Source organism: Aptenodytes forsteri, unplaced genomic scaffold (assembly GCF_000699145.1).
Source record: "Aptenodytes forsteri isolate BGI_AS27 unplaced genomic scaffold, ASM69914v1 Scaffold18, whole genome shotgun sequence".
Classification (NCBI taxonomy): Eukaryota; Metazoa; Chordata; class Aves; order Sphenisciformes; family Spheniscidae; genus Aptenodytes; species Aptenodytes forsteri.
The window spans coordinates 83,161-107,077 of NW_008795135.1; the positions used below are offsets into that span (position 1 = coordinate 83,161).

Genomic DNA, 23,917 nt, shown 5'->3' on the forward strand with positions numbered 1-23,917 from the left:
CGGTGTGTTATCAACATTATTCTCATCCTAAATCCAAAACACAGCACTGTACCAGCTACAGGAAGAAAATTAACTCTATCCCAGCCGAAACCAGGACAGAGGGGAGAGAAAGAACCCCAGTTTTCACAATTCAGATTTAAAACACAGCAGCTCTGAGAGACTTCCCCTTCGATCTTATTTCTGAAGAAGCTGTGGCTATCAACCTTATTTCCTTTGTTGTTGATTTAGCATTTGAACACAGGACTGAAATGTTGTCTAATTTCACTCTGCCTTCTGCCAAAAAATCTTGATGGACAAGCTGGTTATTCCATCATTTCCCAGCCCCTGTGAGTGCAATGCATCAGAACAGCTGCTTCTCTTTTCTCTAGTGGCAAAGAAGCTGCACCACTGCACACCTTACATAGCCTCCTATTTCAGTGGAAACCAGCATTTAAAGCATTTTCCCAAGTAACTAGTGATAGGACGAGAGGAAATGGCCTCAAGTTGCACCAGGGGAGGTTTAGATTGGACGTGAGGAAAAATTTCTTTACTGAAAGAGTGGTTAAACATTGGAAGAGGCTGCCCAGGGAAGTGGTGGAGTCCCCATCTCTGGAAGTATTTAAAAGACGTGTAGATGAGGCGCTTAGGGACATGGTTTAGTGGGCATGGTGGTGTTGGGTCGACGGTTGGACTCGATGATCTTAGAGGTCTTTTCCAACCTTAATGATTCTATGAATCATTACATCTTAGAGCTCAAAGGAGAGGAAAGCTTCAAGGAAGACACTTCTTCCTGTATATGCAAGACTCCTGTTGCCATCCATAAACCACTCAGGCTGCTATTATAATCCAGAACAACAAGCTGGCATCACCCCTAAATACAGAAGTTTGTGTGAAAGATTAGCAGAACAAAACCAATAAAGGAGTCATTAAAATACCTAGAAGATAAAATGCTTGAAAATAACTCCCCAGATTTCCTTGTGGCAAGACAGTGATTGAGCCATAAATCAAAGCTGTTCTTCTTCGGGGGATATTTAGGGAGAAGGCAGTACAGTTTGTAACTATGCTCATCTAAAGAAGAACTGCAGCTCTTACGCTAACGGGAAGCAGATAACTGATCACTGCCCTCAATTATTTCAAATGCACTCCTCTTTCCTTCCAGCAAGAAAAAAAAGCAAGCCTTTTTTAACAGAATCAGCATAAATGAATAGAACATGTTTTTAATGCTAGCTTTCATTTGATTAACTTTTAGCTTTTCCTGTGGTTTATTTGCGTTGCTGAAAATGAAAACAGCAGATTGTGTTGGATGGATAGATTAAATTGCTTCTTTTTCAAAAGTAACTTTGACCAGCACATAGAGAAATATCCATGTTATAAAGGCTTTGTACAGCATCACAGAAAACAATAGTTATTCAGAGCCAATAACTCTGGTCCATTATGTACTACTCAGTGGTGATACACAAGAAACAATGACAGAGAAACAGACTGTCCAGCAAGTATTTGCTTTGAAGTCCACACAAAAAAATCTATACTGTTCATTGCATTATGAAATTTTGAAATCTACCAGTTTCCACTCTATCTTTTTGTCCTGCCTGTCCATCAACTTCATCTGAACATGCCTGTGGTCTGCAATAAGCAGTGGGATGAAAAAGTCTATAATAAACAACAAGAAAAATAATACCTAACAGCAGACTAAGAATAGTTAGGATGCTTACAATTGTAAAATGTATTTCCTTGATAATGGAAGGTTTCCAGAACATATATACAAACAAAATACCTAGAGTTATAATAGTGTGAGTAGCATAATAAATAGAAATGCAAACTTTTGTTTTTCTCCCCTTTATGTTAAAAAAGGTAAAAATTAGAATGATTCCAACAACAGTTCTGTACAGATATTCCATTTTCTTAGATTTGCAAAATGTCGTATGTTGTTTCAAAGTCCAGGCGAAGCCACAGATCCAAAGAAATATCAGAAGAACTACAGAACTTCTAACATTTAGTAGAGTGATCAGTGAAATACTGAGTATCCAAGAAGTGATGGTAAGCAGTTTATAGAAGACATACACTAGCTTGGGAAGCACACGAAATTCATCTTTATCAGGCAGAGATTTTCGTAATGATATCTGATAATCAACTGTTGAAAAGGAGATACTGCAAAAAGACGTAATAATGGCAGCATCTAAACAAAACACAAGGAAAAATGTTAGACCAAAGAAAAAGATACTTATTTTACATCATAATTTCTGAATGAACTTTTGGACAAGTTCATGCTTTCTTACACTTTCTTTATACCAATTTTATATGTCCTCTGTGCTCCTGAATGAGTCACCTGAATCTTAAGGCTCAGTTTAGTTACTTAAATCTAGGCATCTAATGCTGTTTGGTATGCCTATGTTATCCTGCCTGGCCTCTGGCAGTTAATCGTCTTACCTAAGTTGTGTGTTGTATTTGCCATCTCCATACACTGATGGCTTAGAAATTCCCAAAGTATTGCAAATAGCCCATAAAAATTTAAGTTTCAGCAACTGATATTGACTCTAGGGTGTCTATAATGTTGAAATCTATGACTAAGGCTTGACCCTTCACGTGGATCGTTTTGTCTGAGTACCTATTGACTCCATGGACTATGAAGGAGCACTAGACAGCAGTGCAGGTCTCTCCATTTGGTTAGGTAAATTCCAAACCTGAGTAAGTCAATGTCTGGCCAATAATCCTGCTAGTTTTAGAGCTGGAAACGGTACAGTTACTGTCTTGCTTCTGAGAGTTGAACCTGTATCTCTTCATTGCATTGCATTCTGCAATGCTGGCATATCCTTAGTTTTTTCTGATTCTGTCCCTCATCTGTAACGTGGATGGTGGTAGTGACAGCTCACAGGGCTGCTGTAAATATATCACTGATTTCCAGATGCCCAGTTAGCAGTTTTAAAACAAACTGTAAGCAAAAGCACACAAAACAAACTGCTCTGCAAATTATATATGAATTGTATTCAATAGCTTATTTTCAAGTGATGTATCATTACGTTTCTATTAGATATTATGACCTGTTATAGTGAAATCATCCTTCTCATGGATTTAGCAGAACGGACCATCTACTAGACGGAAATTCTAACTAAATGCAGAGTAATTATACAGTGGAGTGTATGTTTTCCAAGGTATGTTTAAAATGTTATCCAATCACGAGTTGTCTTTTTAGGTAAGATACTCAACTTGCAAATTAAGGAGAAAGACAGACTCACATTGACAGAAATTATTTTTGCCATGTTCCATGAGGATGTAAATCTGGACAAAAAGCTGTGGTGTGGTCTCAAGAAAAGTCTTGAATACCCTGAGCATGTTAATATCAGCCACTGCATCAACAGCTTGTTTTTGAATGAAGTTGGGATGGTCTGTTTCTGATGCATCTCCACTACTTTTTTGTTTAAATGCAGCTTGGCAGCCATACTTCAAAGCAAACCAATACCTACAAAAAAAGGAGGCTTGATTAGACAGCGTTTTTTAGAAGCGCAACTCAATAAAATGATACAGCCTAACAACAATTTTTCCCATTTCATTCTCCATTCACATTTTATCTTTGAATGTAATCCAGCACTTTCTACTAAGATAAAATTTTGTCCGATATCTGTCTGGTATCAGTGATATCAGATAATCATTTAAGCCCAGTGATACCGATGCAATGTAAAAACTACTAGAAGAGAATGAGACTTGCCTGAATAAAGATTACAAGCTTTGTTTTGTTAGGTTCTTATTGCTTTAAAAGTACCACATTTCTCACAATTCCCTTAGCATCTCTCCTCAGTTTCTCTTTGAGATACTCATTCACTTTCTTTGTATCCCTTTAAGGGTATTAGCGAATATCAGCTGAGAACATCCACATCTATATAAGTATAATATAGATCCATAAGCCCCAAGGATAATATCTGATGAATTGCAAACATACAACAGATTTAAAAAAAAATCACTACAGTGTTATTTTCCAAATACTCAGGAAGACTTTCATTTCAGAAAATGATTTTCAAGACACATGGATACTTGGGTTGACAGGTCCTATTAATAATCTGAGTGGTTTTACATGAAGAAGCCATTTGCCTTGGCAAATGAGTGCACCTGAATGACTTTTAGAACAGTTCTGGTTTATTTTCAGTTAAGCCTAAATGAACACTTCCTGTAAAAGAGCAGTAAATTCAAAGATACATGGAATTAGTTAGTCACGACTGGTGTACATTCTATGTGGTAAAGAACCTTTTCTGTTCAGGATATCTCTAATGCTTTGCTTAGACATAAATAAAACCTAGCTCTTACTCCCATTTTCAAGACTTTTGCTTCAGGCCTGGAGGTGGACATAGCACTTCAGAGGGGAGAGAATGCTTAAGTTTTAATCAAAAACCATTTTGATAATTAAGGGAGGAACCAGCTATTGTACATGGTAATCTTTACAGCTGTGTTTAGGAAAACAGGATGGTGGCTACAACCTGATGTAGGACCAGAGCTCCAGCTTCTGGAAATTATAGTATTTCCACTGTCCCTAATGAACTCACACACACATACACAGCCCTGGTGAATGTTGTGACTCATTGCAGTAGTTCTTTGGAGGCCAAGCAAGGTGGGTAATGCTGTAATAGATGAAATGGGGCAATTCTAGAAGAAGAGGTTTTCACAGCTAAAGACCAGTCTTTCCAGTTGAACTGTTCAGCAGCAAAGAATCTTTTGGAACCAGTTAACAAATGAAAGCAAGGAGAAGTATCCTGGTAAGTATGCCTGTAAATCCTGTCTTGAAGCAAAGCAATGCTTGCTCCCTTCTGCTGTTTACTTGATTTCAAGTGGTCAGTAACACTGGCTGTGCGGATTGTAGACTAAGCCTTGTAACTGCAGCACCATAATAGGCACTGTCATTGCTAGTAATGCGGCATAAGCTGTGCAAGGCCTCAGGACTGAGGCTTGTCAGGCTTGCTGTTCGAAGTTTTCATGACCTGTCTGTGACTTTGTTTTACTTGGTTTAGCTTGGATTTTCTTTGGAAAAATTGGTGATTTCTTCCAATTGACCAGATGGCTAATTTGGTTTACTTTTGTTTATTTTTGTGTGGTACAGCCATAGTTTTATATAGGTAACAGAAACAAGAAGATATTCTATATTGAATGAGATATTTATGACAGACATGATGACGTAGAATAGAGAAATATAGTCCTGGTATGATAGCAGAGGTCCTGAGATGCGGAGACACCAGATGCAGTGTAGAAGAGTGCACGCATAGGATGATAAGTGATGGCTTGACACTGGAGACACCATGGCTATAAACAAATCACCAATGGTCTAACAAGCAGATATTCTATATTGAATGAGATATTTATGACAGACATGATGACGTAGAATAGAGAAATATAGTCCTGGTATGATAGCAGAGGTCCTGAGATGCGGAGACACCAGATGCAGTGTAGAAGAGTGCACGCATAGGATGATAAGTGATGGCTTGACACTGGAGACACCATGGCTATAAACAAATCACCAATGGTCAGTTGTAGAAATGCAGACCTGGCGCTGGATGAAACCAGTTTTAGGGGTTACAAAGAGAAAAAAGAAATAGTATCTAACACGCGTAAAAGGCACCATAGATATTAAGTTTGGATGTAATGTGAAGCTGCAGAGAAATGGAGAGAAAGCAAAGTCTAAAAGTGTGTTAGCAAACATACAAAAAAGACCCAAAGTGGATCCGAAGAGTGAAGAAGAAGAAAACATCAACATGAACATCATGTTCCTCCCAGCAAGACTCCAGACACAGGTAACTCCCCCCACGCACCAGAACGAAACTGCTGACCTTAAGACCCACAGGAGCAGAGGAAAGGTGAGAAAAACACAAGGAAAAGGGATAGCAACCAAGAAATATGTGTGTAACAATTTTAACCGTATTATTATTACTGAAACTTTTGATGCATAGAAGTATTCTTTCTTTTCCTGTAATGAACAAATCTAGACTAATAACGATTCTTGGAATCAACTGTTACAATTTCACTTATATGAAGTTCTTGGCTTTATAGGTATATAAATCCTGTGTGTTTGCTCATAAACAGGATTTTGAACTTAACAGCCTTCAGACATCACTTCCAAGCCTATTTCTGCCTATTCAGTTCCCAGATGTCTTGAGCTTCCAATATTCTTCTCCAATGAACCCATTTTGACTATAACTGGCAGGCAAGGAGAGCAAAAGCAGTCCTTTTTCAAGAAAACTGTTATTGAGCCAATTTTTCTAACGTTGTAAACACTGTAAAGGCCTTCCCCCTCAACAGAAGAATTTAGTCACCTGGATTACAAAGGTTACGTCACTCATTCAGATCTATTTTCTTGAGAAATCAAGCAGAACACCACAGACCATCGCTTGGTTATCTTACACAGTTGTACAAGCCTGCTAACATGCAGGCTGAGAAAGGCAAGGTCCTATGCCTTAGCTTGCCTCCTACTTCCATTTGCTAAGGCTGCATCTGAGATGATTTCCAGATTCATGCTGAAGTGCCACAGGTTCCTGATTCCCTGATTGTCCACAGAATCATACACACTACGGACCCCATGCAACACATGCAACTGCATTTCCTTTACTTAGAAAAGAGCGGGCAGAAGATCATTAGACACCCAGATCTCACAGAATCATCTCGTCCCAATATGACATTGTAAGCAGAAGGGGACTGTGCTCCAAAGGGAGCTAGGAAGAATTCCTGGCTCCTCCAGGTGTGAAAAGTTTAACACCTTCACCACCTTTAAAGACCAAATCCTTTGACCACAGGGAAGACAGCGTCAGGGGTTCTTCCATAGCTACAAGTGAGACAGCCAGGATTTGCAGGTCCTGGGTTAAGTGCATGCTAGAGGAATCATGACTTATTCCCCAGTATGTTAAAGCATGTCGACCATACAAGTGAGAATTGCAACCTGAAAGCATCAGTAGTAGGTGTGGAGCAGGTATGTTACTACTGAGGAGCCTTACGGGAGGATCCTTTGCTCCTCTCCTGGCAGAGATTCATAGACTGCAGCCCTGCCATTCAGGCCATACACTGATTCTGCGAGCTGGCTCTAGGTCCATTATTTACTCCCAGAGGAAACTGTTTTCTACTTTTATGTTTTTGTGTATTTATCTTACTGCTCTCTGAATAATCACTCATAAGCAAAGAACTGAACTGTTTGGCAAGGCATCTACAGCTTTTTGAGTTTATAAAACAATTGGGATTCCAAAACATCTGGTTCTTGCATCCGAGATGTAAACGTCTGGAGAGTTTGCAATGTTTTCAAGAAAAAACAGTTGGGTTGACCGATCTGTTAGTTGTCCATGGACTCATTCACCAGAGCCTGTGTTTGTCCAAGCAGCAAGAAGTGGAAACAAGCTGCACAAATTTCGAGCTGCAGAGCTCACGCTGAGAAGGCAGATGATACACAAGGCAAGAACCAGACGTTGTAAAAGGAATATTTCAGCTGGATGCACACCTAAAATCACTTGTCAGTTTTCAGAAACATAGTCCTTCTGAGTATGGTATACTAGGTTTATATTGTTATAAGATGGTATGCTATAGTATTTTTCACTAGTTGTAGCGATTTCAGTTAGTCCACTTCTGACTTTGAATACTGTATAAAATACGTTGTTTTTTCTAGAAAAGTCCAAATACTTCCATTGCTCATTGACTATATATTGAGCGAGGTGGTATTCCCTGAGCTCCACGTGCCTATGTCACTCACTGTAGTTCACTGTGACAAATCTTTTATCCTTTAAGAGTATCTTCAGCTTACGCTCCCATTCCCATCTGCCCATTTGGCGTGCAATATTCAGACAGTTTAGGAAGGGCTCAAAGCCAACTTTTAGGCCTAACATTGGACAACCGCATTCACAGCCAAGGGCGAAGTTCAGTCGGTGCTCAGGGATAGATCAGACTCAAATTTTCTCCTTTATCATGCCCACAGCTCACCTAAACGCTGTGTCTGCTATGAACCTGTCATAATTATATTCCTATATTAATATATCTATTGCCATAGCAGCTCCATGTTTCAATCTTCATAAACTGAAAAAAAGGCTCTTAAAAAGCTACTTCAACTGGAATAAAAATACATTAATTGAAAGGATTGGATTGGTTATGTAATTTAAGCAGACGTACCACTTAAACTGAAGGTGAAACGGGTATGGGTAGTGTGTCATCGATACGAACAAATGCAGGCTTGCCATTTACTTTTTGTCCCTCTAAACTCATTAAAGAGGATTTTTTTTTCATTAATCCAAGGTATATAAGCTACTTGGAAGTCAATAGAGTAAAAAATCACAATTTCTTTACAACTGGAATTGTCATATGTGAACAGTAAAGAATTATCAGTGTTTCTAAATATCATTTTCACTTTGATAGGAAAAAGAAAGGTTTCTGCCTTTGTAGCGTTGCTTTGTGGAAAACACAGATGATAGGACTCCTACTTATTATAAATACTCATTGAAACACAGCTCCACTGTCTCTCTGTTCTTGAGACGCTCCTACATTTTCATGATCATTTCATAAGGGATGAAGTTTGCTTCTGGTCTCCTGTAAAATTAAGAAGGCTTTGGCTCTCCAAGCATGACTGGGAATTCACAGAGGTGACAGCTACTTGTTTTTGTTGCTTCACAGCCTTCGCATGTGACAGGCAAACTGCCTTGCCAGTGCTTCCATGTCACCTGCTTCCCCTCAGTTTTCCACTGAGGACTTTCCACCACAATCCCAGTACTACGCTTCACGTCCCACCTCATCAAACTACACTGATAAAGATTGGGGTGCCATTTAGAAATTCATGCAGGGAGGGTGTGAGAGAGACCTGGCAGCAATGATTGTCCCTTCTAAATTCTGGTCACGCAGTCACAGTTTGCAGCATCGTATAAATCCTTAATCAAAGGAAAATTATTCTCTGCTGCATGTTAAACTTAATCCTCTAAGTGTCGAAAGGCTTGGTTAAGTCCATGAAACTGATGCAACTAAGTCAATACTTAGGACAGTAAATTTATATTAAGAAAATGTGATCAAGCACCTATTATTTTGTAACCTCTAACTCACTTAAAGTAGCATTACAAACTTTCCACTTTTAATTGACTCTCTGTACCTCACTCACTTGGTATCTTAAATACCTTTCTATTTGTTTTGTCCTGTGGACCTTCTTGTTATGCACATAAATTGCTAGAGGCATGTTACCAGCTTCAGTCCTCATTTTTCATCCATTCTTGGTTTGGGTGTGACTTAACAGGTGCTAAATCTGTACCAGTATAAACTGAACATCTTCACTGAATTTTTCTCATCACCTTTTAAAAACATGTAATGAAATAATCCCAGGTTCAGCAAAGCACGCACATTTACTCTAATGTCTCATGGATTTAGAATTCATCTCTCAAAAAAAATCTTTTTCATCTGCTCCTGTTCAAAGATGCAGGGCATCTCAAGCCTACCTTCAAGCATCAAGAGGCACAACAGCAGCTGCCAATATCACAACGGCTGCTGCCTGTATAGCCTTCTATTCTGACAGTGAAGGTTATTAATTGTTAAAATTTAGTCTTTCTCAGGTGTCCTTGACTGATGCTGCAAACTGCTACACATCAGTGGACTCCAGAATTCATATGGTGCCCCAGGGAAATGTCCCCTTTTTCCACATTCACTGTCTGTGTTATTGTCTTAATGTTGACTGTTATGCCGCAGCCTGTTCTCAATTCTACCAACATCTGTGTGACCCATTTAAATGGGTCAGGCTGAAAATAATTTTAGTCAGTACAGCTAATATATACTTTACCAACTTCATTTTGCTCCTTGCAGAGAGTAACATTTCATACGAAATATTATTACAGGTCTACATTCTTTCCATTAAAATAAACTAAAGCCTGATTAGATATGAAATAATTTTAATTTCTTTTTTCTCTATTTTTAATATATATATGTGCATAAGTGTACACACACATATTATTTCCATATTTATTACTTAGCATTGGCTGTGTGATAACATAACCGGACTGATTCCCATTGTGCTGTGCACTGTACAAACATAACATAATGAAGTTCCCTGTTTCAAAGACAGAGCAAGAGGTGTAAAAGACATATGAGAGAGGGAAGAAGGGAAGAAAGAAAGGAAGAAATGAAGGAAGATAATTTGGTAAAGTGTATTCACATCTTATAATTTCAGGCATCCTAAATTCACTGGCCAAGTCGTATTTACTGGCTAGGCCCCTATTTTCCTCTGTAGTGAATGGAGAATATAGGTTCTTGCCCCAAATGACCTTCTGGAGGAGGTCACCTTAACAAGTATGACCCGACTCCTGACAAAACCTATTTTTATCCATTGACTACAGAGATAAGCCTGAGAGACTCATTGTCTAAATTAACCAGATAAATCAGATGACTAAGAAGGACAGGAGGGAGTTGTACATGGATACACCTAAGAAAACACATATAATAGGAAGTATATAATAGTTGATCATAAAGGTACAAGCACAGATGTCAGCTTGCTGTTACCAGTTTATACCTCACAGTATGCATTATCACACTGCTGAATTTTGAGGAGTGGCTGAAAGAACTTTGTAATTTATACATACCAGCTTGGAAACTTTTTCCAGGCGTAAGTGGCAGCATAGGAGAAAATATCATTTGTGCAATAAAGAACAGGTGACCAAGTTGACAACACTGTCAGTGCAAAGGGCAAAATTATGTTTACTAGATAATAAGCCACACAGAGAAGATGGGGCTAATTCTGGGAAGGAAGCTTTGAAAATTATAGAAATTCATGGTAAAAGGTATTCATTGGAAAGGGTATGAGTTCAGGTAAATCCAAGAGTTTCATTACCTTAGAGTTAAGGTAATCCATAAAGATTTGCCCGTAAAAGCAGCATTTTGAATAGATACAAGCACTGAGTCAAGATTACAGTATCTAGAGTTGTAGACGATCGGAGCTTGGATCTGAATTCTGATAGTCTGTGTTGAAAGGTGAGGTCTTAGAGATAGGCACTAATCAGCAGGAAATTTTAGGGGCAACCTGGGAGTGTAAAACCAAGCCAAAGGTGAAACCAGAATTACAGTCCTGAACAGATTACAGAGAATGAGGTCATGGAAGAGAAAGGGGAAGAAGGGAGGTTTTGGGCCAGACATTGAAAAAGCGGCTTCTGCCATTCTACACTGCGATTACCGGCTTAACATTTATCATCAGTTATCAGAGAGAGGGGTCATGGCTTTAATTGCCTTTGGAAGAAACAAACTCAGAGGGGCAGGTTTGTAAGTCACGAGCACAAGAATGGTGCTCCCAGCCACACCTGAAGATGAAAAGCCTTGGGGACAGACAAAAAGAAGAGAGCCGCAGTGGGCCCTGAGACATCCCCTCTAAAAGGCAGAACCTGGTAGAGTCCCTGTGGCCAGGTCTTGGTATATCTCACATGAACCAACCCATGTCCATGGATCTGGTTAGTGAATAAGAAACCATCCAGAAAAACTGAAGAAGGATTTTCTTTTTCTTCAAAATGTAGTATTTCTAAGTTTTTCTAATACCTGACACCAGAAAAGTTAAACCTGTCAGTAAACACTCCTCTGTGAATTCTAAAACTTCAGGATTGTAAGAGGAGGAGGAGCAGGAAAGTAAAGCTGACAGACAAAAGGAAAAAAATATTGAGAGGCAAAAGTTAATTGTGACATGTAAAAGCTCCATCATTTTCCTTAATCCATGATAACATCAGGTGAATAAAACATGCGAGGGGAATTTTTACATTGGCATAAATATATCTTTCATTGCTGTCCATAGATTAGTATAGGAAGTTAAAGGAGGTATTTTAAATAAGTATTTTATTAAGTGTCTCCGATAAGTCTATATTCACTCATGTTTCTCGCATGTTGCATACCCAAAAAATTAAAATTCAGGACTTTTCGCCAACATCTTTCACCTCAGTTTTAAAATGGAAGTAAAATCTTGGCACAAACGATTTCTATAACGATAATGATAATTTTATAGCAAAGCCACCACAGAATGTTAAGCATATGGCATCTTAAACTATTCCTGGACATGTCCCTTTCGGCAAACAAAGGTTCCTGTCACCATTAACTCAGTCCCTGCAGGAAGTACTGCTGCAAGTATTCTTACTAACTATTCAACTATTCGTGTCTCTCCTGAATCTTGGTGGGTTTTCTACATATGTTTAGACTCTCGGGTTCAAAAATTACCTCTTTCTTCAGCTGTCTCACCTGCTTAGTGTAATCAAATGAATTCCCTTCTTAACATGACTTTAAAAACTTACACTTATCAATTACAACAGTATTGCTCTGTAAAGCAAGCCTTTTTATTAAATATGCCCTATCAAAAGGCTGATGAATCAAATAGAGTTAGCCTGCGAATGATAAAAATTATTACTTACAGGTAAAATGAAAGAAGATCTACATTTCCATCAAAATCTGACATAATTTACCCCTGGCATAAGCAGACAAAAATCCATTTGCTTACATGGAGCAATAATTGCTAAGGCCAGAAGCGGTTTTGTCCCTGAAGCCATATTAAGTATTTCTTAATAAACTGTCTTAAAGCTATAAGATTTGTCATTTTAAAATAAATTTTAAAATGTGCCTACCTTATAAAAATTCCACACTGAAAGAGATGAACTAGAAAAATCCATTTCAGCTTCCCAGTATCAGTACCTTCCCAGTCATTTTTAAACCACTCATAACTGAATACCTGAGTTATTAATGATGAAAGACCTCTAAAACACAGTATCAGTATACCCCAACCGTATTGTCCTTGACAGAAATATTTACTAGCTACCCAGAAGTCCACTCCAATATCAACTACATAAATTATAATTCCACCAACTAAAAAAATAAAATTCTGCTTAGTAAATTTCATCATGCATTAGACTGTCACTCTTGTCATTCTCTCCTCACTTCACGTAAAGGAAAGTCAGAATTAATCTAAATGCTTTCCTACAACCGAGTCTTTTTCCTGATGATACCACCTGCTTATAGTGCTTTATACAAAGGAAAGCTGGGTTATGCATTTTTGTTAGGGCAAAGGGGCTTGCATTTGTCTGGATTCTTGATTTAAATATTAAATTAACTAAGCTCCATCATTTTCCTTAATCCATGATAACATCAGGTGAATAAAACATGCGAGGGGAATTTTTACATTGGCATAAATATATCTTTCATTGCTGTCCATAGATTAGTATAGGAAGTTAAAGGAGGTATTTTAAATAAGTATTTTATTAAGTGTCTCCGATAAGTCTATATTCACTCATGTTTCTCGCATGTTGCATACCCAAAAAATTAAAATTCAGGACTTTTCGCCAACATCTTTCACCTCAGTTTTAAAATGGAAGTAAAATCTTGGCACAAACGATTTCTATAACGATAATGATAATTTTATAGCAAAGCCACCACAGAATGTTAAGCATATGGCATCTTAAACTATTCCTGGACATGTGCCTTTCGGCAAACAAAGGTTCCTGTCACCATTAACTCAGTCCCTGCAGGAAGTACTGCTGCAAGTATTCTTACTAACTATTCAACTATTCGTGTCTCTCCTGAATCTTGGTGGGTTTTCTACATATGTTTAGACTCTCGGGTTCAAAAATTACCTCTTTCTTCAGCTGTCTCACCTGCTTAGTGTAATCAAATGAATTCCCTTCTTAACATGACTTTAAAAACTTACACTTATCAATTACAACAGTATTGCTCTGTAAAGCAAGCCTTTTTATTAAATATGCCCTATCAAAAGGCTGATGAATCAAATAGAGTTAGCCTGCGAATGATAAAAATTATTACTTACAGGTAAAATGAAAGAAGATCTACATTTCCATCAAAATCTGACATAATTTACCCCTGGCATAAGCAGACAAAAATCCATTTGCTTACATGGAGCAATAATTGCTAAGGCCAGAAGCGGTTTTGTCCCTGAAGCCATATTAAGTATATTTCTTAATACTGTCTTAAAGCTATAAGATTTGTCATTTTAAAATAAATTTTAAAATGTGCCTACCTTATAAAAATTCCACACTGAAAGAGATGAACTAGAAAAATCCATTTCAGCTTCCCAGTATCAGTACCTTCCCAGTCATTTTTAAACCACTCATAACTGAATACCTGAGTTATTAATGATGAAAGACCTCTAAAACACAGTATCAGTATACCCCAACCGTATTGTCCTTGACAGAAATATTTACTAGCTACCCAGAAGTCCACTCCAATATCAACTACATAAATTATAATTCCACCAACTAAAAAAATAAAATTCTGCTTAGTAAATTTCATCATGCATTAGACTGTCACTCTTGTCATTCTCTCCTCACTTCACGTAAAGGAAAGTCAGAATTAATCTAAATGCTTTCCTACAACCGAGTCTTTTTCCTGATGATACCACCTGCTTATAGTGCTTTATACAAAGGAAAGCTGGGTTATGCATTTTTGTTAGGGCAAAGGGGCTTGCATTTGTCTGGATTCTTGATTTAAATATTAAATTAACTACACAAATACATGTCTGTTCTGGAAAAGATAAATGTAAATTGTCTTTTTAATTGACGGAGTCATTCTTCATTACTGGTTCCTAAAAAGAAGAAGAAAAAAGGAAGATCAGCAGTAACAATATTTTCTCTTAACGTACCATACAGCAATTCACACAAATATTTAAACAAGCAAGTACAAAATGCAGAATGTACTGAAATATCTGAACAATCAGCCCAAGAGAAGCTGCACCTCTGAACCTGCTGAGGTCACCCACTCTCCCAACCACAGTGACACTCCACTTACCAAGCAGCTGTTGAGATAATTCCTAACAGTTGCAAAATACTAAGAAACAAGCTTACCTCCACTAGTTTTTAAAACATATTTATGGAAAAAAAGATTGATTCCTTCCCAGAACTTTCTTAACTTCTGAGCTTTCTCCCTTAACTGTGCCCAGCACAAAACACTGAGAAAACTCGTCTTGAGTACACACCATTGTATCAGAGTACACATCATTATGTCATTTCCAACAGTGTTACTGCATTTGTGTGCGTACGTCTAGCAGTTTTATCATTTCTGCTTGTTTTTCCATATGCAGCAAGCAAGTGCTGAAGAGGATTGCAGCTCTCCTGTTAAAGAGACTTGTAAGGAGCCAGACCTGAACCAGTCTACACCTCTTTGGGAAATGTCTCCCAAGCTGTGTGAGTAGTAGCTACACGCAGATGACCTAACCACATTGTCTACTACAAATAGAATTAATTTGCAGTCCAAACTACATTTACGTTGCCTAACATTGCAAGGATTCTTGTGACCTCTTTGAGTAGTCCTTACACATCTTTCGTCTGTAGATCTGTGGTATTTGCCAGGTGAAACAGAAAAGCTGTAAGGCAGCACATTGTTTGTCTCATTCATTTCCACCTCTGCAAAGCTATAAACATTAAAATGTCAAAGTCCCTTATTTCATTTTCATATCTTAGGAAAAAGTTGCTGGCAGCAATTCCAAAGGATGGGAGGGGGGACGTGCCAAAGCACCAGGTTTGGGCTGCTGCCACCGCTGAACAGCAGCAGACAATACACAGGGAACAGCTGTGCCAGGGAACTCGGGGCAGGGGAAAGGCATGTGGAGGCAGGTCTCCTTTGGATTTTTGTGAGTTTAGGCACGCTGCCACACAGGAATGAAATGAGACAATTGGTTAATATCCCACGAACAAAGCTTTTGAAAGGTAATGACTATTCTTCGCTTGTGTTGGCTGGGCTAGTCTATGCTGTGACCCAGGTACAAATCCAAAAAAGAGAACTTAAGCTCTTAATTTCCTAATGAAGATAAGTGGGAACATAACAGCCTAAAAAGGTGCTGGGTGTCTAAACATTATTTTTTCAGGTCTATGCCTTAGCTATTTCTAGCCTCTTGTTCTATCTCCTACTTAGGTTTCATGTCCTGGCCCAGAAGAGGTCAGAGAGATCAGGTGATCTTACAGCTGGGATAGCTGGAATCCTTTCACTGTTCTTTCCTATCCTCTCCAATAAAATACCAGTAATCTCTTTCAAATCACTAATGGAATTTATATCCAATTCACAGTCAGATTCAGGGAAGTGGACTTCAGTACAAAGTCCAGCATAAACTGAACTTTGTGTTTACAAATGTTTCATATCTGAAAATTTGTGTATGAACCAACTTAAGAGTTTATTACTAGGATTCATTGAAAAAAAATTCCGAAGCAAACTGTATTTACTCTATATAAGAGCATCGTGTCATTCTGCAACTTGATGTACCACCTTTGTCAAGCTGTATCCTTTTTTGTGACAAGAACATTATGCACGGTTTTTAGAACAGACTCAGAAAAAACCCAAAAGACCTGAACAGGTTCACTATTTTACTGTTGCAGGAAACACAACAGTGAAAGGTAAGTCAATAACTGGATCCAAACAGAAAGTTGTTTGGATAGGCAATTTATGGCCGAAGTAGGCAGTATACCAAGGTTCACATCTAATGAGTAATACTGTACTGGACATTTGAGTGGCAAGGAGTAGCCTCTAATTTTGTACCTGAAATGAATAAATAGGGTAACTGAACAAACTGTATTCTATATAAGAGCATCGTGTCATTCTGCAACTTGATGTACCACCTTTGTCAAGCTGTATCCTTTTTTGTGACAAGAACATTATGCACGGTTTTTAGAACAGACTCAGAAAAAACCCAAAAGACCTGAACAGGTTCACTATTTTACTGTTGCAGGAAACACAACAGTGAAAGGTAAGTCAATAACTGGATCCAAACAGAAAGTTGTTTGGATAGGCAATTTATGGCCAAAGTAGGCAGTATACCAAGGTTCACATCTAATGAGTAATACTGTACTGGACATTTGAGTGGAAAGGAGTAGCCTCTAATTTTGTACCTGAAATGAATAAATAGGGTAACTGAATTCCTCCCTCTTTACAACCTCCCTTCCTTTTGTATCTGAGCACCTCACAAAGAGGAATTATCTCATTATCATATTATCCCCAATAAGAAAGGAAGTTTTACAGGCTATGTTCAGACTCCTCTGAAACAACAGCATGAAGAGTAGCTGTGAGCCAGGTGATTTCTACTTCTGACACGCATACTGTCCAAACTGCTGCCATACCGGCAGTCTGCAGACCTGTCTAGACATCTTGGTGGTATATGAAGCCATCAGGTAAGCTGAGATAAATGAGGAGCCACACATTATCAAGCATGTCAGCTTGCTCACAGTCTCGTAATTATCTTGAATAAGGAATCTAGTCTTGAAAGAGCCTTGGAATGGCTGGTAAGACAAAGGGTTTACATTTTCCTCATGGTAACCTAAAAAAATCTATCATCAGACTCACGAATCTGTATTCCCACATGTCCAAAGTCTTAATTCCAAGCCCAAACACAAATGCCTGCTCACAGGTGCACATGAAATCTCTGTTGAAGATCTCAGCCCTTAATATCCCCTATATTTTATGCATGATAGCACTCCAAAGAGCACCATGGTCTAATGTACCAGGTGGGGTACAATTAAGTGCCACAGGAGAGAGTGTCTTGTATCACTCAGAATTATATTGTCCCTGGTCTTATTAAACATATGAGATCTAACATGGCAGGAGCAAGAAGAGTAAAGCATCTGTCAGCCAACATAAATATAAGCCTGCTCTAAAAACAAACATTTACAGAATCACTTTGTGATAAAGCAGAAACAATAAAATGTGATTAGCAAGCCCTTCGGTTCTCACAATACCTTTAAAATACTATTACAAAATGCAGACTTACCTTAATACGGGCCATGGGTAGAGATTTTTCACTTCAAAAAATTGTAGATTTGTATATTCACAGGTTTCCCATCCATACCTTTACAAGCCTTGCAATCCAAGAAAAGTCAAAGGGCTTACACAAACTGAAACTAAAATCATATGGAAACCATGTGACACAGTTAATGATTTGCTACCTGTCAAGAACTGTCATTCTTATGAATATATTATAAAAATTCTATTCTAAAAAATTGGTTTAGAGGTCCCTGTCTATATTTATTACTAAGTTTAATATATTATAAAATTCCCTTCAATAAATTAATTTCACACTTTACTCCATAAAAGTAAAAAAAAAAAAATACCCCTTTCCCTCTGTATGCTTATATATCTGTGTATGCATGTTCAAACTTAGACTTTAGTTTGTTAGACCTGTTGAGCAAAAGCCAATAGATATTTATGGAAACATATACATGTTTGGAATATGTTGGAATATGGAAACACACATATATATATGTGTGTGTTTATGTGTATATGTTTATATATATTCATTTATTTATTTGCATACACATTTATATATCTCAAAGATTTATGAAAAAAGAACAATCTTTTTGGTTATAGTTGAGAACTGTAGTACAACACACTTTAAAATATGTACAAAAAACTTTTCTGTGCAATGATACATGAAGAGACTGCACGTGTCCAGGGACAAGTGATTAAAATTGTTTTCCTCTGGTAAAACTACACGTGTTTGCAACAGTCTGCTCCAGCTGAGCTATCTGCACTCAGCATACAATTTTTATGCATGTTTAAAAGAGCTGCAGGGTATAAGGAGCAGGTGTTGTGGTTCAGCCTCTATGACTGTGCTGCACAGGATGATGCACACCCTCAGCCAGAGCAGTCTATAGTTTTTCTAGCTCTTAGGACAGAAGATACAATCCTATCAGTGTCTTCATAGCGAACATAGTATCAGTGCTTGCCTTTCCTTGTGCTCCTTCCTGCTTCCCCCATATAGTTAGAAACACCTTAATCCTAAGCAGTTCTTGCGGTGCTTGAAATACCATTATTTTCATGTCATCACTTGAAGAACAGAATCAACAGATCAAGTTAATTTTCCAAAGCTAAAAAAACAGTGTCTGAATCCAAAGCAGTACTGCAGAATTCCTGGTTCAATTGCACGTGGTTCATTCCTGTAAGACAACACATTGGGAAAACACCTTAGGACATCAGTGGGGCAACGCATTATCCATAAAGGCCTTCTGAATAAATGCAGCCAAGGCCTTTCTGCCTGTGCAGAATCATCTCAGTGATGATTCAAAGCTAACAGGCCCACTGCGTGCATGCCCAACAAACTCCTCATAATGCTGTGAGCATCATGAATGCACTAATTAAAAATGTAGTTGTATATTGCTCCATGATAAAATCCTGGTGACTTCAGAGAAGCAGCAGCTCAGCAATTACAATGACACCTGTTCTGTCCTATAACTGCTCAAATGAATACAAGCACTCTGTTAGAATATAGCTTTTGTGGACAATATTTCTTTCAACGTTGACTAAGCTACTGTGTGCTTTTGCAGAAAATTGAACATCTGATGCCAGCATAAACCTATGTAATCTTTGCCGAGAAAAACAAGAGTGATTCACCATGCCCATCCTGTCTTGCATTCCCCTGACTTGATTGTTCCACTTGCATAAAATCCACTGGAATGGAATGGACCACTGGTTCTTCACAACCTTCACTTCACTGGGACCTCGATGGATGAGACTGCAAGAGTAGCTGCAGACAAGATGAGGCTGTGGCAAACTGACTGTGGACTAGACTGTCTACATTTAGCAGCTTTTACCAAGACTGCCCCTCTCCATGGATCTGGGCCAGATTTGAAAAGCAACTGCCCTCCAGTACAACACAGATTTCTTTTAAATCCTAAAAAATCTCTATTGATCTTAGCCAATGATTAATATCATTCCTTTATGTATGAAAAATTTTGGTCATCTGAGATATGTTCTCCCTGAATTATAAAAATATACATAATTTAGCAGCAGAGCAATAAATACATTATATACTGAGTTTGGTATATAGTTTTAAATTCTTATAGCTCCACCTCAGCCTATTTGTAATAGGCTTTGCAAGCTATTTGCCCAAATAGTGACTAAGCTCCTACAGCTTTAAAGGAAGGCATCTTAAATCAGCCAAGTCACAAACTCGTTGCTGTGACCTTTGTTATTATTAAAAAATGACAAAAACTCTATAGCACAGAGAGAGAGACAAGGTTTGTGTATCTGATTCTTGGAGTTTAAATCAAGCAGCTCATGAGCTAAATTACTGGCTGGCTGATTTATTTGTTTTCTAGTTAGACTTGCCGTTGAAGAAAGCACATCCCTAAGTTGTGACAAAACTCCTATGGTATTTGGTACACATCTTGTTATTTGCTTCCAAATGGGGTAGGAAGGACCTTTTTTCTCTGCTGTGATTAGTATTAACAGGACATTGGATATTTTATCTTTGGAACAGTCGACTTATTCCAGACATCAGAAACTAAGGTCCTCACTAGGACTAGCATAGAAATAAACAGGATGAAACGCCGACCTGAAAAACCCCAGGATTTCTCAAGATTCATTGTGTAAGTCTCTCTTTATGTTTGATACTTAAGCTTTGCAGTCAATGAATGTTTTTGCTATTGGTATTAATGGAAGTTACAGAAGAAAATGCATGGCTTGAAAGAGTGTATTGGCCGATTACTTCCCCTCAGTGTAATAGCTTCCTCTGCTTCTTCATGAATTACTCCAATATACTTGTAAAGCTGTCAGCCATTTTCTACCACCGCTGCTACTTGGTACCCTGCTGCAGCAGAACCCCTGGACACCTGTCCAGTGAACCCAAAAGTTGAACTCACATGGAATATTTATGTTCTGAGCAGCATTAACATACAGATTTTTAGGAGAATCTCACAAAGTCGCAGAACAGCTGAGGCTGGAAGGGGCCACTGGAGGTCATCTGGTCCAAGCCCCCCTGCTCAAGCAGGGCCACCCAGAGCAGGCTGCCCAGGACCATATCCAGATGGCTTTTGAATAGCTCCAGGGAGGGAGACTCCACAACCTCCCTGGGCAACCTGTGCCAGTGCTTGGTCACCCTCACACTGAAAAAGTGTTTCCTGATGTTCAGAAGGAACCTCCTGTGTTTCAGTTTGTACACATTGCCTCTGGTCCTGGCACTGGGCACCACTGAAAAGAGCTCCTTTTTTGGCACTGAAAAGAGGCTCCATCCTCTTTGTATCCTCCCTTCAGGTATTTGTACACATTGATGAGATCCCCCTGAGCCTTCTCTTCTCCTGGCTGAACAGTCCCAGCCCTCTTAGCCTTTCCTCATGGGAGAGATGCCCCAGTCCCTTCCTCATTCCACGTAATCTCCTACAAACCAGCTGATCTGGCTTTCTACATTTTCTACACAATGCTGCCTCTTAATGTGGGAATCTTGCGGTCTACGTTCCCTCTGCGAAATCTGCTTCACTTCTTTTTGGTTTAAGATCTCTTTAGCTATCTCTGTACCAGGTAACAAGCATAAAAACACAATAAGAAAAATTCTGCAAGTACCGAGAAATATATGCGTATCTTACTTAAAATATATTTTATAAATAGCAGCTAGAATTGTATTAAAATAACACAAAAACCAACTAACCAAAAATCCTCTCAATAAGACTTTCACATACCAATGTCTATAAAGATAAGTATCTCAAGAAATTTTCTATGTATGAATATTTTCTATGTATGAATAATTCTATTTAATTGATTCTGTCTAATTATCACAGAATTACATGCTTGTGCTTACTATGTATGATTTTCTATGTATGAATAATTCTATTTAATTGATTCTGTCTAATTATCACAGAATTACATGCTTGTGCTTAGATCTCTTAGTCTACTACCCAGCCACAGTGGAGACGCATTTATCCTCAACAATTATGCTTAAATTGGGGAAGAAAGCCAACTGCCAGTACTCAAAGGTTTCTTGAGCACTAAAAATACTAACAGTGACCTTGTGGGATTTTCAAAAATACCAAATTGCATTTTATGCATCTCATAGTTGTAGAAAATTAATACTCCATCAAATATCACACTGTATATCACCAACAATCTCCCTTTAGGTTTATTGAAACTCAGCTTTTTTTTTTTTTTTATTGGTAGTCTAACATTCCCTGCTTCAGAATATTTTTCCCTTCAAAATTTTGTCTTAACAACATAAAACAGTCAGTGAACCAAAAGAACTTAAGGCTATACACTCATATTTGCTTGTACCACATTAGAGAGTATAATAGCAAGACTTTCACGACGTGCCTATAACCCCTGTATTACAAGAGAAATAACAGACTTTTTAAATCGGTAGGCTTGTGCAGGAAACGAAGATGATAGCAGATGAACCTGCACTTCGTTCCCTAAAGGTACCCACTGCTGCCACCTACAGACGAAACAGATTCACAGCTCCTGCCTAATATTAGAAAATTTATTTTTACTACAGGACAGTAATAGTAGTAATAGGTATTCCCCACGGAACAAGTCTACAGTTCTCCAAACAATTCTTAATTTAGAAAAAAAAAGTCTTGTGATGTTAAAAATAACTGGCACCTTACTATTTCTAAGTTATCAATGGCATGTAAAACTTCAGGTATATAATTTCAGAAATCTCTAAACTTTCAGAATTTTCTTAGAAATAGGAAACGACTGAAATACACAACTTGCCTTTGCTTAGGTGGTGCCTTCTTCTAATGACACAGCAACTAAGCTTTATCTAAGGACTGAAAATGGGTTGAACGTACCACCAAATAAGTATACACGTGTGCTACAAAATCAGTATAATAGGGTACCTCATGATTAGGTAAGTTCCGGTCTAGTCACAGTTTCTTATAAAACAATAGGCAGGAAAGTAATATGGGAAGAAACTGGAATATTGTGTATAGGGGTGTCTTGCTTACTTCAGCAGCATACCTGCACACAAAAAGGCTTCTTTCCTTTGACCTGAAACATCCTTTCTGTTGTCTGTAGTTCATGCTTTGATGAGCTTGAAAATAAAAAAATCAATGTGATGGTTTTATATCTCAAATAAGTAAAGCTTTGATTTTTCAGATAAATCAAAGAAATTGGCTTGAAGGCCCAAATACAGGGATGGCCAGTATCTGTACTGTGGCACAGGATCTGTCTGTGGCTTTTGTGATGCCTGGCAATTAACAGTTGCAATCGAAGTCCATGCCCAGGAGTAGATTTTTTTAATTGCTGCGTAATATAGGCCTGCACAAAGTACTGCCAGGCAAGCCTCTTGTGTATCACAAAGCAAACTGTTTGGCTGAATGGGTGACTGCAAGGTAATGCATACTGTTTGTGTAACTGAAGGGTTAGCTAGCACTTCAAGTGTACTAACTGTAGCTAAATTAGCACTGATGAAACAGCCTACAGGCAAGCATGTTGTTGGTCCCTGGACAATGAAGATGCAGCGCTGCTGTCTGACCAGGCAGCTGAAAGGCACCATTTGTTCTCTGACCTTGGAGGCCAGCTGAAAATCTGGAGTTGTGAGTCAACACTAGCAAGTGCAGCATGGCCAGGCAGGTAGCAGGGCATACCTCAGAATGGCCTCCCTGCCTCGTTCCATCCTCTGCCTCATGCTGCCCAGGAAGCCAAACGCATCAGGTGGATCTGTGGCAGGCTGAGAACCAGCAATGGGGGAAGAAGGAAAGAGACATAGTGTTAGAATGGGGAACAGCTTGTCATGCATGGCAAGATGCAGACCTTTGTTAGTATGTTGAAGCCTTTAATAGCTCATCTCCCGGCATGTATTGCATATATTACTTGCCCACATTAGTGTTTAAGCAAACAAAAAAATTTAAACTTTGAAGTTTCATGAAGTTACAAAGTTCTGTTGAAGCCACAAAGTTTTGTTTTTCAGTTCCATGCTGTACTCCGAGTTGTTTGTATCTAACAAGTCTTTTGGAAGTTTGCCTATCACGATAATGTTTGGGGATTTCTGCCCCTTCAGAAGACAGTGGGAATCTGTTCTGTTTGCCCACGCAAATCCTAGAACTGGCCCCAGATCACATATAAGGGTTGCAACTCTATTTTCATATAATGAAAAACCATTTAAGCAAAAAATGTTACAACCAAACACTTTTTTGTGCTTTGTATTTGTTGTGGTTTAACCCAGCAGGCAGCTAAACACCACACAGCTGTTTGCTCACTCCCCCACTACCAGTGGGATGGGGGAGAGAATCGGGGG

The 23,917-nt window shown here is 38.5% G+C and overlaps 1 protein-coding gene across 1 annotated transcript; it reads right to left on the reverse strand.

Moving 5' to 3' along the window:
* Positions 1–1,511: 1,511 nt before the first annotated feature.
* XKR9 (XK related 9) lies at positions 1,512–12,823 on the reverse strand. The gene is made up of 3 exons (XM_009278415.1): positions 12,549–12,823; positions 3,213–3,436; positions 1,512–2,155 (listed from the first exon to the last, which is right to left on the reverse strand). Exons 1-3 carry the CDS (start codon positions 12,821–12,823, stop codon positions 1,512–1,514), a joined length of 1,143 nt encoding a protein of 380 aa, XP_009276690.1.
* Positions 12,824–23,917: the final 11,094 nt, after the last annotated feature.